At 39.1% G+C, this 14,064-nt stretch overlaps 1 protein-coding gene across 3 annotated transcripts in view; it reads right to left on the bottom strand.

Moving 5' to 3' along the window:
- MLLT3 (MLLT3 super elongation complex subunit) overlaps window positions 1–14,064 on the bottom strand; it is a 249,382-nt gene that overhangs the window by 11,087 nt on the left and 224,231 nt on the right. For 2 of the 3 annotated variants that reach the window (XM_082401004.1, XM_082401005.1), the window contains exons 6-9: window positions 7,574–7,643; window positions 5,660–5,789; window positions 2,917–3,016; window positions 1,632–1,706 (exon numbers count right to left, since the gene is read on the bottom strand). In XM_082401004.1, coding sequence (XP_082257130.1) covers window positions 1,632–1,706; window positions 2,917–3,016; window positions 5,660–5,789; window positions 7,574–7,643 — 375 coding nt within the window. The remainder of the gene's footprint in view (window positions 1–1,631; window positions 1,707–2,916; window positions 3,017–5,659; window positions 5,790–7,573; window positions 7,644–14,064) is intronic. The other variant, XM_082401006.1, reaches the window with a different exon arrangement.

The raw sequence follows: 14,064 nt of genomic DNA, 5'->3' as shown, positions 1-14,064 counted from the left end.
AGCCAAAAAGGATCTGGAATTTTGATTTTGTTTGAAATTCACATAACAAGGTTTGAAGTAAAAAAAAAAAAAAAAAAATCTTTGGTTAAAATGGCACAGCGTTATTATTCCCTATTAAGCTGTATGGGAAGAAAAAGCCACCCAGACTGCTGAGATGCACCATTTATGCACGTGGTAGTCTCTGAAAATAGAACTGTGATGAGTTGCACTTCTCTCCTTAATCTGAGGATATGGCTTGAGAATCAAAATTTCAAGATTATTATTTTTCTGTATTCCTTTGTGAGGACTGACAACTCAATTATTCAGCAGATGGGTTCTCTACTGATGGGTCTTTCATGTTAATGATCACTAGTAGCTCCTAACAATACTCAGGTTAATTACTTGCTTTGTTGACATGTGGCTCACTCTCTGCTCACTTTTTTCCAAGAGTTAGAAAATGTTTGACTCAATTAGCACTTTCTCTCTTCCCTAGTCCCTAGAAGATTGAGAAAAGGTAAGGAAAACACAGCTTTGTCTGATAATTTACAGAAACTTGAGAGACCATTATCAACCTACAGACAGAGAACAGCCAAGGGATATGGAAGAAGAAAACTCAAGAGTCTTCTCATGTCAGAGTTTGACCTTCCCAGTATGTTTTCATCTATTTTATGTGAAATTTCAGATCATCATCATCATCACTATCTCACACACACACACACACACACACACACACACACACACACACACACGACTAAAAAGCACACTCCAGTCCTAAGACATAGGTCCAAAGAGGAAAGCACCCTGTGGTACATTTATTTCCTACCCTAAACTAGTTAAAAGTGAAAGCATATGGACCTCCTTATTATGCTTATAGGTGTATGGAGAAAGTGACATATAACTGAGTACTCCTGACAGATTGATGATTCACATGTGTGAAGCTACATCTGTCAAATAAACATATGTCAAGGAACTAGTGGTATGCTATTTAATTGGATAAAGTAATTTTTACCCTTTCTAGATAGATGATACCCTTTGTTTTTGTTTTCATTCTGCTAGACAGGTTAATAAAAAAAGTCTGACAAAGACTCTAAACCTTTCCCTGAAACCAGGGCCAGCTCAAGACTGCCCTTCAGGAAGGGATTAGGGGCAGTTCCGTCTTCAGGGCAAGGTGGGGGCTTGTTGGAGCTGCATTTATTTAGCAAGCACAGTCTTAACCCTGACTGGAAAATATGCTGAAGGAGACTACTGTGGGGTACAAAAGCACACCCTAACGCTCTTCACTCCTGGCACTGCCACTGCCCAGGAAGTATCCTAATTTTAACATACCACCCACTGGAAGCAGAAATTAGGCCTATATAGGTTTAAACTGGATATAAAAATAATATTCGAGGTCTGAATGCTATTCTTTTGCCGGCTCGTACTGAAGCACACACTTATAAATAAGAAACCCAAGTAATCTAGTTAGCCAGCCCAGGGCTCTTCTCAACTGAGTGGTAGTAACGGTTATGCCCATTGTCCTTACTTTCCCCCGAAACGCCTGACTTGGAGCCACACTGGAGGTGAAAGCTGGCTGGGCCATGGGCATGGCTGGCACTGGAGGTGGGGAAACACATGGGCTTCGGGGAGTTAGGATAAGGAAGAAGAATGCACACCTCCTTGAATGGCCAGTCTGTAATGGATGATGAGGTTGGGCCTGCAGTCACAGAGAAATTGCAGTTGAACTGTAACTGGTGAGGTAAAGAACACTGATATTATTTCTACTTAATAATGGAGGCTTTAAGTTGTAGATAAAACTTTATAAATGAGGAATTTTAAATTTTGAGAGATTTTTGCTTATGCTTTACACAAAATTTAAAATGAAAAAGGCTTCAGCTATAAAATCACAGTTTCCCCATAAAACAGAGATCACAAATTCAAGGGCAAGTCTATTTAAAATCACAGGTAGGACACCTGTGAAACAGAATAATTTTACAAAACCACATTTCCTTTATTTTCAAGTTAACATTCATACAGTAACTTGAATTAAGCAATTATTGTAGAGGTCATGTGGAATCTGTCTAAACAAAGAAATAAGAATAACATGGTAATAGAATATCAATTCAATGCATAATGACGGTTTTACAATACTTGAAAATAGTTTATTTTAGCAAGTATTTAAAATAATCATTTGTTTAACAAAAGCTCTTTATCACAGCTTTCGAAGTTCTGCCTAGACCTTATCCAAATAACTATATTCTGAGTTGATCATCAAATTCATCAGCTTTCCTTTACCTTGATTTATAACAGCAATGATAATGACCACTGTTTACTGTGTATTTTATAAACTATTCCTTACAATCCCAAGTGATAATTCTTTTTCCTGGATGAGCACACAGAGGCAGGGCACCTATAATAATAACCATCTATCATTAACTGTTTGCCAACAAGGTATGAACAATGCCTCATGCCCTTTACATATATTTTTTGTCATCCTCCCAGTAACCAGCAAGGTAGATATTAATATCCCCATTTACAAATGAGGAAACTGAGGATAAGTTAAAAGTTATTTTCCCACCAATAAATTACTGTAAATTAGTAAAACAAAGAACCAGGCTTTATATTAGCTCCAAAAGTCATATTCTTTCTTATTCACTTAACAGCCTACTTACAACTGAGGGGGAAAATATACAGAAATCAGGAGTAAATGGGCAACACTTTTTGTCACCATCCAGTCCTGCATCTAATTAATTAACCCATCCAACGGAACATACTTTTCATGACAACAGAAGTTCTTTTACCCTAACTATGTGTTTATTCCTAAGGCTGTAGATTCCCACTTATTTGCTATCAAGGGAGACTTTGTTTAAAACTCAAGGGGTGAAAAGTTTTGCATGCTTAGTAAAAATGATCAACCTCTAGTTCTGCAGAATCTTGAGAAGTGCAAACCCAGCAACTTACCTGGTTGTTGTTGGTTTTTAATAAGGGTGGTGGCGGTTCGTGATGTAGGGGTGAGGAAGCAGAACTGCTTTCACTATCACTGCCATCACTTAAGCTAACTCTGAAAAGAAACAGAGAAGTCATATGCGTCATTACAGACAGTTCCTGAAATATCCAAAGAATTAAGGGCAGAGAGTAAGGAATCCAAACACTAGTCACTGTGAACTTGTCTTAACTCATATAACCGCTACCATGTATTGGCGTTTTACTTTGTATCTGGAATAGGGTTAAGTGTTTTACCCACTACTTCTCATTTACTAATCCCCATTTCACAGATGAGGAAACTGAGACCTCGAAACACTAGGTCACTTACCTAGCGTCACAGAGGTAAGAGTGGAGGTTCTAGGATTCAAACCCAAGCAATGGGACCTGAAGCTGGTGCCCAGCCAGTATATCTTACTGGCTTCATTTATTCATTCATCTCCCTGTTCCAGCTCCATCCACCTACTATCATAAGCAGGTCACCTAAGCTTGCAGGTTAGCAAAATTAGACAGTTCACAGGTTACTACCTTTTTCTCCTTTCCCCCAGCCTATTTGCTACAGGTGAAATTTTTACAAATATGGCTAAAATACAGGCTGCAGGAGTGGAAATAACTGCTAAGAAGAATGCGGACCACAGCCCTGCAGGACTGACAGCTCAGGGTGACATCTGAAGATGGGATGTGTGAAGCCCAATACGATAGACCCATCACCAATCATTTCCATAGTGTAATGATGCAAAGCTGACCCTAGTTCTGATACAACAATTCACTGGAAATACACCACAGCAACATGAAGAGACAGTGTGTTTGGGATAACTGCTTTAGAAAAATACAATATCTTTCAACAATGAAAGATAATAAAAATATCACCTCCTCCCCAATTTTTTCCCTTTCAGAACAAAATGGAATTTTCTTTTAGCCAGAATAGGAGATATTTCTTTATTCTACTCTGTTGAACGTATGCCCTCTTTTAGAAATGTCCTTCAGTGATTGCTCCCTCTCCTTGGTTATACAGTAACCTAATATAATATTCTTCTCAGAAACAGAAGATGCTTTAGAAATCAGGATAGTTTTTCTTTTGCCCTAAATAGGCAATCACATTCCAGCTCCATAATATATTCAGAGAGACAAGATACAAGACAGGAAATGAAAAGGATACACTGGGACATCCTTTTAGCAAAAACTGATGGAACTTGTTTTTCTTAACTAAATTGCATTAATGAAGTGTTCAGTTGAAGCACTGCTTTAAAATGCTTCTTGACTGAAGTGGCTGAGTATTTAAACTGATTAAACAGTTGAGACTTCACAAGTGCAATGAAGATCAAATGTTATGCTGGCGGGGACTGTGCTACAGCACATGTCAGGAGGGGAGAAAAGCCTTTCCAACAACTGTGCATCACATCGGCCAACTCACAAACGTGTACCATCTGACCCATATTGATTCAGGGGACGGGGCAGGAAGGGGGCAGGCCACAGCTCATCACAGAATATCGAGATCTTCTATGTAACAATAACTTGGGAAAGTGTCTAAATAAATGTCTAAGCATCATGCATTTTTCACCAGCTACATGTAAGAGCAGCCAGTGGTCAGGATGTTGGTTGTTATAAAGATGCTCCTCACCTACAAGTTTCAGTCCATTTTTAGGTTTTTTTTGCCCTATCAGTTTCCTTCTTGTCAGATTAAAGACTTCTAAAGGGAAACATTATAAGGCCAAAGCCGTAAGGTTCCTCATTTTCTCCTATTTAAAAGGAATACAGATGGGTGAGTTTGGGAGACAAGGCGGAGAAAGAGATATTGAGTACGGCCATAAGGAAGAATCGCTGAGAGATTGGATAGGGCATATACTCTAAGGAGCCTCTTCTCAAAGGACACGAAGGAATTACCAATTAGCAAACATATGGTCTGTCCAGTATGGGTTAAGATCGCATTCTTTATAGGAATTTTAGGGTAATAGATAATGGGAAAAGATTTAACGCAATATATTATAAATGTAATTTTTAAGTTCAAATAGATTCATACTTTTTCTACTCAAAACGCATTAAAGTAAGCATGACCATTTGTTTTCCTCATGATAAAGAAATAAAATCATCAAGGCAATTTCAAGTTGACTATTAATTATAAGTGACATGAATTACCATCTTATAATGTAGAATTATGCCTCACCGCATTAAAGCTACTTAAGGAACCTAACTGTCAGCACACTTAAAAGGAATTTATTTTCTGGAAAACACACAGGTGATCCTGGTTTTAATTAGGTCACACACATAATTCATTGAAGCCAATTATGCATTTCTAACTACAAACAGCAAACACATTTCCTCAGATTCTGAGCTACCTACAGCAATGGATCTACACAAATTCTTCAAATGAAAGCAGAGTTAATTTCAGCAGCCAGTCCTGCCACCTTGGCATTTACTTTGAAGAGCAAAGACTTCTACTAGGACTTCTTTCCTATAAAATTTATGGAGGAAAAGCCTTTCCTTTCTGAGAAAAAAGAATAAATAGTTCCCTGGAGAAGTTGCGTAAGCATGCCAAGGTGCTGCAACTTAAAAAACGAATGTGACCACTTACTGCTATTGTTTTTGGCGTTTCACACTTTTGCATGTGACCATTACTGCCATTGTTTTTGGTGTTTCACACTTTGGCTGTGGTTATACTATTAGGCGGAGTGAAAAGGTGTGATTCCATTACAGGGAACCTCATTCCTTCCAAGACACTCACCTGCGACTTCGGCTGCCTCCTCTATTTACAGGTCTCTCCATTTCGGAGTCATTGTCATTATCCTCTGCCTCATCTGATTCCTCCTCATTGTCATCGGAATGCAGATCTTTCATTATAGACCTTAAAGGACCTGAGTAATGACCACGAACCACAGGCAATCAAACACACTTAGCCACATCAGACACAGAGGAATGCTCACCAGCACAGAGCACTGGTTAAAAATTACCACTATCATATATATTTATACAATTTACATGACAAATTTGGTAGTTTCTGGAATGCAACCTCTGCCAAAACACTATTGCTTTCATAACAGATGCCCGAAAATGTTCTTTAGAAAATCTCTATTTCCTAGGGATTTTTTTCTATGCATTTTTCTTCCCTAAGAAAAATCACACCTAAAAAGAAAGATCTGTTAGTAAATTGAATGTTTTGTTAGGTTAATCCGTGTATTGAAAAGTTGAGACTAATAAATCACCATGGTTGTAACTTGTTCTTAGCAATGCAGCCTTTGTGTGGTAGTTTTTGATCTATTAAGGTTTAGCTGTTCCTTTTATTTCAAGGTCAATTTCAGGTCAAGCAAGCATTTCAGTCAAGTTCAGATTATAAAGTATTTCAATTCCATGGTGTAATGTCCTATCTCTGATTTTATATTGATCTTGGACACAAGGTCTTGTTGCAACAATTTTGTGTAGCCAATTTTATTTTACTTTTTAAGAAATTCCTGGCAAAATACTGGCATGTATTTACATAAATAAGACCATGTAATAAATCAGGTGCCCAGAATATTCAAAAGAGTGTCCAGTATTAGATGGGAGAGAAAAATCAATTCAGATTATTCTAGAATTGAAAAAAAAAAAAAAACAGAAAAAAATGCATAGCGTGGCTTATTTTCACCATACTACTCTAAATGTGATGAAAACAAAATAGATATTTCTAATCTTAACAGAAGAGATTGTAAAGGCAATCAAGAAAGTGAGAGAGGCACTTTCATTCTGGATTAGCCAATTCCTAAAGTCTAATCTGTGATAGGACTATCTGAGCTATCATTAACTCACTTCTAAAATAAGTATTGACTCTCTGTAATCTCACATTCTGCAAAACCCAAATTTCTCTGCTTTTATAATGGGCCTTTATCTTTGGAAGTCAGTGGAACACAAACTCTGAACACCCAAAATGAACAGTGTCTTATTTTTTCCTGGAAGCTTAGCCTTAGCCTGAACACACACAACAATTTAATCCTTTTCAAAACATACAAGGCCATCAGGAATGCAACGTGGTCAATGAAAAAGGCAATGTGTGACATGATGCTCAGAAACAAATTACTTCTTGACACTATCTCACTTTTCATGTTAAAAAAAACCAACCAAACAAACAGAAAAAAGGGGCCCACATTTGAAGAGTTTCCACACATGAAAAAGTGGAACATATATTTAATGTTCCAGTTTAAATTTTTTTATTAAATTTCTTTATTTTGAGTTGAGTAGAAGAAAATATATTTTAAAGACAGCAAATTAACACTCACCACAGAAAAAGGTCTACTAATCTGTAGAAAAATAATAAAATGAAAGATGTCCAGGAGGGAGACTAAAAACCTATTTCTCTCTGTCAAAGTCTCTCAAGTCCAGCTTTTGCTATTGTATTTCCTTTGGGAACTCCCTGGAATGGGCTGTGTCTATAATCCCTTTGTAAAATGGGACTCTGATGGCAGGGACTGGAAAAAGGGCGATTTCTAAAGGTCAGCCTCATACAACAGAACAATACTCAAGTGCATTCCTAGGGGAAATAAATACAACTGCATAAAAGCCAAGTTATCATTCAAATAATAAAACAGTAGAAAATAGGCCATAAATCAACTCATTAAGATGTTATATGAGAAAAATGTCTCCTAGTTGGCCCAGGAGATGTGGATACCTTGTTGCCTGGTCTGGGACGGTGTGGAGCTGGAGCTGGAGCTGGAGCTGGCAGGACTGGGTTGTTCAGACTTGAAAGAAGAAAAAGTTATCATCAATAAATGTACAGGACACTACACGTCTAAAATTAAAACCACTATTGTTGCTCAAACATATTTTACCCCACAGAAACAGTCTGACACTGTGTAAGAAAAATGGCTATAAATTGCCTTATGTCAAAAACACTAACACAGGAGAGTCAGTGTCCTTTTCATTTTGCCCATCATATTTTTATTAGATGCAGAAACAAGTATAAAAACTCAGGGATAAAGAGGGAAACACCTGGGTGTTATAGGAGGCAAGAACCTGGCTTTGATTCCACGCCTATGTTTACTGCTATCTGGATCTCTTTCTGAAAGATACCTTGATTACCCTTTCTGCAATGTTTGATTGACTCAACTGGTTAAAACATAGTGGTAATGAGGCCAAGGTCATTAGTTCAATCACATTATGAGCCAGTTAATTTCACTCTGGTCCAAGGCCATGACCCAACTCTAACCCCATTCATCCAGTTCACAAATAGGAGACCTGGCCAAGTCCCACAAATGAGTCAGGGGAAAATGTTCCCACTACTTAAAAAAACAAAAAACAAAAATAAAAAAAAAAACCCTTTAATTCCACAGCACACTGATGCAGGGAAAGAGCATCATATACACACCCCACTCTCTTACTCTCAATGCATTCCCTTCATCCTTCAGTACCCAGAATAAACTTCCACATCCTTCTTGACCTATCAACTCAGAGTTCTCGTCCTTCCCCAAACCCACTGAAAATATGGATAATCTGTTTGCTTTGAAGATATGCAGCAGTATCATTCTACCTCCGATGTGTATGTCTTTTCTTTCTAGTAGCCTGCGAGCACTTGAAAAAGCAAGGATTGGGGCATTTGTCTTGTGCTGCTTGTTATTCCCTCGTACTCAGCAACATGCATTGCATACAGCAGGCGCTCTCTTATCTGTGACTGGAGGCACATTAGGCCCTCTGGTCCACCATCTGCCAGTTTTTATGAGACTTTATAGTAGGTAAAGATGGGAAGAGAAAACACATGGACAGAACTGTGCAGAGAAGTTGATCATGCCATCCACACACCTGAATCTTACATATTTAAGGCCCAGTTTAGTTTAAAATAACTTAATGTTGATAAATTTGGTTGAAAGAGTGGACCATTTCTATTCCATTTCTAATGTGCTCATAGTTTCAACTACATACTCATGTTTTGTTTTTCTTAATTAATTAATTTATTTATTTCTGGCTGCATTGGGTCTTCGTTGCTGAGCCCGGGCTTTCTCTAGTTGCAGCCAGTGGGGGCTACTCTTTGTTGCAGTGCGCGGGCTTCTCATTGCGGTGGCTTCTCTTGTTGTGAAGCATGGGCTCTAGGTGCATGGGCTTCAGTAGCTGTGGCACGTGGGCTCAACAGTTGTGGCCTGCAGGCTAGAGTGCAGGGTCAGTAGTTGTGGCACATGGGCTCAGTAGTTGTGGCTCATGGGCTCTAGAGCGCAGGCTCAGTAGTTGTGATGCACGGGCTTAGTTGCTCCGTGGAATGTGGGATCTTCCTGGACCAGGGCTCGAACCCATGTCCCCTGCATTGGCAGGCGGATTCTTAACCACTGCGCCACCAGGAAAGTCCCCATACTCACGTTATCTGAGAAACATCTGAGGTCTTCTCATGGACAGGAAACATCTTTCTACTTTGCTCAGTGGGTGACTACGTTTATCACGGCCACGTGGAGGACAAACAAACAGCACAATCAGAAGCCACTCCATGAGGATGAGAATCTCAGTTCAGCTCGTATTACAGTTTCTCACCCCTGGTTTTTTCATCTCCCCTCTCAGCACTGAACCCACTACTCCCCCCTCTCCAAGCAACACCAAGCTCCACAGACTCAGACACAAGGAAGCACTTTCAGGCATTCCTAATGCACACTTCACATCCCCAGGCTGGATGGGAAAACAGGTGTCAGTAATCTACCACTCACCCTGCAGGAAAAGAGCCAGACGGGATCTCTAATGAGCAGCAGGCGGCCCCCCAACCCATCACCACTGTGAGATTGCCTTGAGATTTGCAGTACAATGTCCTACACACTGCTGTTTGCGGCCCACAAAGGAGAGCTGGTGGACAAGGACAGAGGCCTGTGGGAGGTACCCTTCATTTCTGTCAAGTGGCTTTTCCACTGTCCAGTCACTATGGTGAGTCACACAACTGAAAGGGCACGCAGTCAGCAGCGACGTACAATGCCCAGCTGCAAAACATTTCTCCCGTGGTCCACAGAGCACTCCCTTTTCCTCTCGAAGTTGCTCTTTTCAGCCACGAAAAGTGTCTGCAAATGGTATTATTTTGATAGCTCTGGAAACCATTTGGGAGCCAAAAAAAGAGGTTTCCTTATAGCGAGCGGAGAGAGCTCTAACCCCCATCCTGCCTGGTCAGTATGCGTTGCACTGGACTTAAAGGAGCTGTTCTGCCAGAGCTATTTGCTGAGAGTGACATTAATTAGGATCAAGAGGACGGTGGCCATCTCTCCAACTACCCCATGCTAAATGTGACCCATCTGTCTCAAGCATCATGCCAATGCCCGAACCAAATCTGGAGGCAGCCTTATTTTAGTTTCTTAACCATAAACAAGGTTAATAATGCCGCAGTTGCTAACCATCAGGAAACTGGCAAACAGTAAAAAAAATGCAATACAACAGGAGAAAAAGGCTTTCTATGCAATGTTTATCATTAACACCCTGACTCTTCCACCAAACATTCGAGCAGGCTTACAGTAGAAGACACATTCATTCAATGAGAATATTAAAATGGAAAGTTGAAAGCAACAGAAGTGGATGGAGGAGGATAAACTGTTGAATGATGGGCAGAACATTCCAATGTCCAGGAAGCTTTTTGCAATCAGGACAAGGACTTGTAGAATTTGAGAGCTGAGGAGACCTCTGAGATGACTGAAAGGAGTGATTCCCATACTTTCTTGAGCATTAGAGAATCAACTGGAAGACTTGTTAAAATGCAGACCCTCCCAGGGTTTCTGATTCTCTAAGCCTGGGATAGTGATGAGAATCTGGATTTCTTACAAGTTCCTAGGTGATGCTGATGCTGTTCTGAGAGTCAACCAGACTTTTGAGAACCGCCGACCAAAGGCTCAGAGATTCAGAGCTGTGAATATTCATCAGAACCAGCTGGGTGGATTCGACACATGAGGAGATTCTGATTCAATGTTTGGTGGGGTGGGGTAGGGATGCCAGGCATGTTTATATTTTAAAAGCTCAACAAATGATATTAATGAAAACCACTGATATTAAGTTGATCACTTCTCTTTTTTATACAGGCAAAAAACATGTTTTTGAAAGAATCTTAATTTTAAGAAAGCGTAAGAGTTTGCATCATGAGAAAAAATAGAAACTTACTGCTCTATCCAGAGGTAGTATCCCTGCGTACTCTTCCAAGTATTTGGCAAGAAAGCACCCTGACAGAACATGGTTACCAGTAAATAAAAACATTGATGAAGCATGTACAATTGTGTTTTGGTGGATGGACCTTAAACTAACCTAAGCTGACCAGGACAAAATTCAACTAGATGTTAACTGCTCAAAAAGCCACTCTGCTACTAGATGAGGCTGACACAGCCCTAGATTTTATCAAGTCCAACAAAACAGAGCTGCAGCTCGCTTTAAGTTCGTATTTAAAAAAAAAAAAAAAAAAAAAAAAATCAGATTTACCCCCCAAATATACAAGTCAAGGATGACTATATAAACTAGGTAAGGTTGTGTGCTTTACAAAAAATATTCACCATAAACAGGGCTAGATTAAGATTTGCATAGGCCCTAAGGATTGAAGAGATTATGGTATCTTCCTTTTCCCTCCCTAGGTATGCCAAAAACTAAGTGCAGGGAATTCCAATGAGGTTCTGAATTTTCCCTTAATTTAAGACTTGTTTTTGAATATCAAAATTCTCCTCACTAAAAAAAATTTTTAGCTTCTTTTTGCTGATGCCCTAAGCACATGTTTAGCTGATTTACTGAGTAATCACACACTAGACATGAAGTTTCTTTAAATGGTGTGCTCCACAGTGACAAAACTATAGGCTTAAGAACCTCAAATCTATTGCTCACTAATATATGTTTTTGGGAAGAACGCTTAAGCATTAGTTTCCTCAGAGTGAGGGCACTGAACCTCACGTAGAAGCGATAATGCTAAGTTGATATAATAAAGTAAAAACTCCTAGCCCACTGCTGTTAGAATGGCAGCTAATCAATTCTTAGTTGCTCCTATTATTTACAATAGATCACAAACTCCTCTACTGCCTAAAATAAGATATATCTTTACTACCAAAACAATGGGCCTACCAAGATTTGCAATGCAATCTTCAACATTAAATGGCTATGCAAAATCATTTTGTAATGGATTTTCTACAGAGGATTATTTTTGTCCAAGACAAATAAGAAAAACTGCATGTTTACAACTCCTAGAAGTTAAGTGCTTCAAACAAGAACACCTGTCAAGGCAGGTCACATGACAGGACTTATAAAATCTGCCATTGTTCCTTAAACTGGGAGCAGACTTCCTCAGGTAATCAGAAGGCAGAATTTCCATCTTTTCTAATGGGCAACTATATTTATGAACAAAACTTCAACTTGATCTTTAAAACAATAAATATAAAGAAAAGGGGGGAGAATTATATATACCTTTCTTCAGGAGAAAGGAAGAGAATATGGTGTAACTAGTTAAATTATTTTAGACACATTGCTACCTTTTTTCACAAATTTCTATTTTGTTTAGAAAATGAAAACACATACCCTGTGATAAAGATCATCTTTTCTTTGCACAAATATTCAGAAAGACTGTGTCAAGGATGAGTACTAATCATAGAAGAAAATACAAATGTCATACACTTTTAAAAGACTAACTCATTCATGATGGATATTAACTAAATTAATGTAGCAATCATTTCACAATACATACATGTATCCAATCATTATGTTATATACCTTAAATTAATACAATGTTATATGTCAATTATATCTCAACAAAACTGAAAGAAAGAGACTACCTTGGACTTCCCTGGTGGCACAGTGGATGGGAGTCTGCCTGCCAATGCAGGGCACACGGGTTCAATCCCTGGTCCGGGAGGATCCCACATGCTGCTCGAGCAACTAAGCCCACGAGCCACAACTGCTGAGCCGGTGTGCCACAACTGCCTGCATGCCTGAAGCCCGCACGCCTGGAGCCCGTGCTCTGCAGCGGGAGAGGCCACCGCAATGGGAGGCCCGCACGCTGCAGCGAGGAGTGGCCCCCGCTCGCCGTGGCTGGGGAGGGCCCATGTGCAGCAGCGAAGACCCATCACAGCCAGGAATGGATAAATAAATAAATGAATTTATAAGAAAAAAAAAAGAGAGACTACATCATTTAGTTTCTCTACTCTAAGAAACTGAAGATAATCCAACTCAACTTTCAAATATACATTTGATTTTAAAGAAAAATGACCTGTAACATCCGTCCATACAATTGTGTAAAATGTTCTTCATCCTATGAACACACTCTTACCAATTTCTGTTAATAGGTAATATATTGTGATAGCTATGTCAATTAAAGGTAAGGTCGAAGTTAAGCAAGGAAATAAGTATTAAAAGTTATAAAATAACACTTAAATTTAACAAGGTCAACGCAAGAGTGAATTGTCAAAAGGCTAGAAACAAGAGAACTTTTATTTTCATTTGGTTTTACATTAATAACTCAAAATAAACATGCTAAAAGAACAAAACCTTATTATATAGAAAGGTATATGAGAATAAGATTGGAAAAATCAGTCAATAACTCTAACCTCTTAATGTATCTTTGTGTAGCTCTATCATAGTCTTTATTTCGTATGTTCTGCCATGAGAAAGGCAAGTAAGTACTATGGACTACACGTGCCCCCACCCCAAGAAATCGTATATTGAAGTCCTAACCCCCATGTGATGGTATTTAGAGATGCAGTCTTTGGGAGTAATCAGGTTTAGATGAGGTCATGAGGGTGGGGTTCTCATGAAGGGATTAGAGCGCTTATTTAGACAAGACACCAGAGAACTTGCTTTCTCCTTCACCCCTCCCATGTGAAGACACAGTGAGAAGGTGGCCAGCTGCAAGCCAAAAAAAAGAACCCTCACAGGGAAACCAAATCAGCCAGCACCTTGATTTTGGATTTCCCAGCGTCCATATATAAATAAATTCCTGTTACTTAAACTACCCAGTCTATGGTACCTTGTTATGGCAGCCAGAGCTGACTAAAATACAACACATTTTTTAATCTCCATTTTACTGATGATGAAACTGAAGCAAAATAAAATTAAGTGGCCAGTGGGTAATATTTATTAAGTGACCAGTGAGATGGTACAGAAAAACCCGAACGAACATTTTGGCCAGCCCAATAGGTGGATTACAACCAAGTTTTGTGACTTCTAATCCAGTGCTCGTTCTACTAC

The sequence above is a fragment of the Balaenoptera borealis genome (genome assembly GCF_965194805.1).
Source record: "Balaenoptera borealis genome assembly, chromosome: 8".
NCBI classification, from domain to species: Eukaryota; Metazoa; Chordata; class Mammalia; order Artiodactyla; family Balaenopteridae; genus Balaenoptera; species Balaenoptera borealis.
This window is presented reverse-complemented; position numbering and strand designations above follow the sequence as displayed.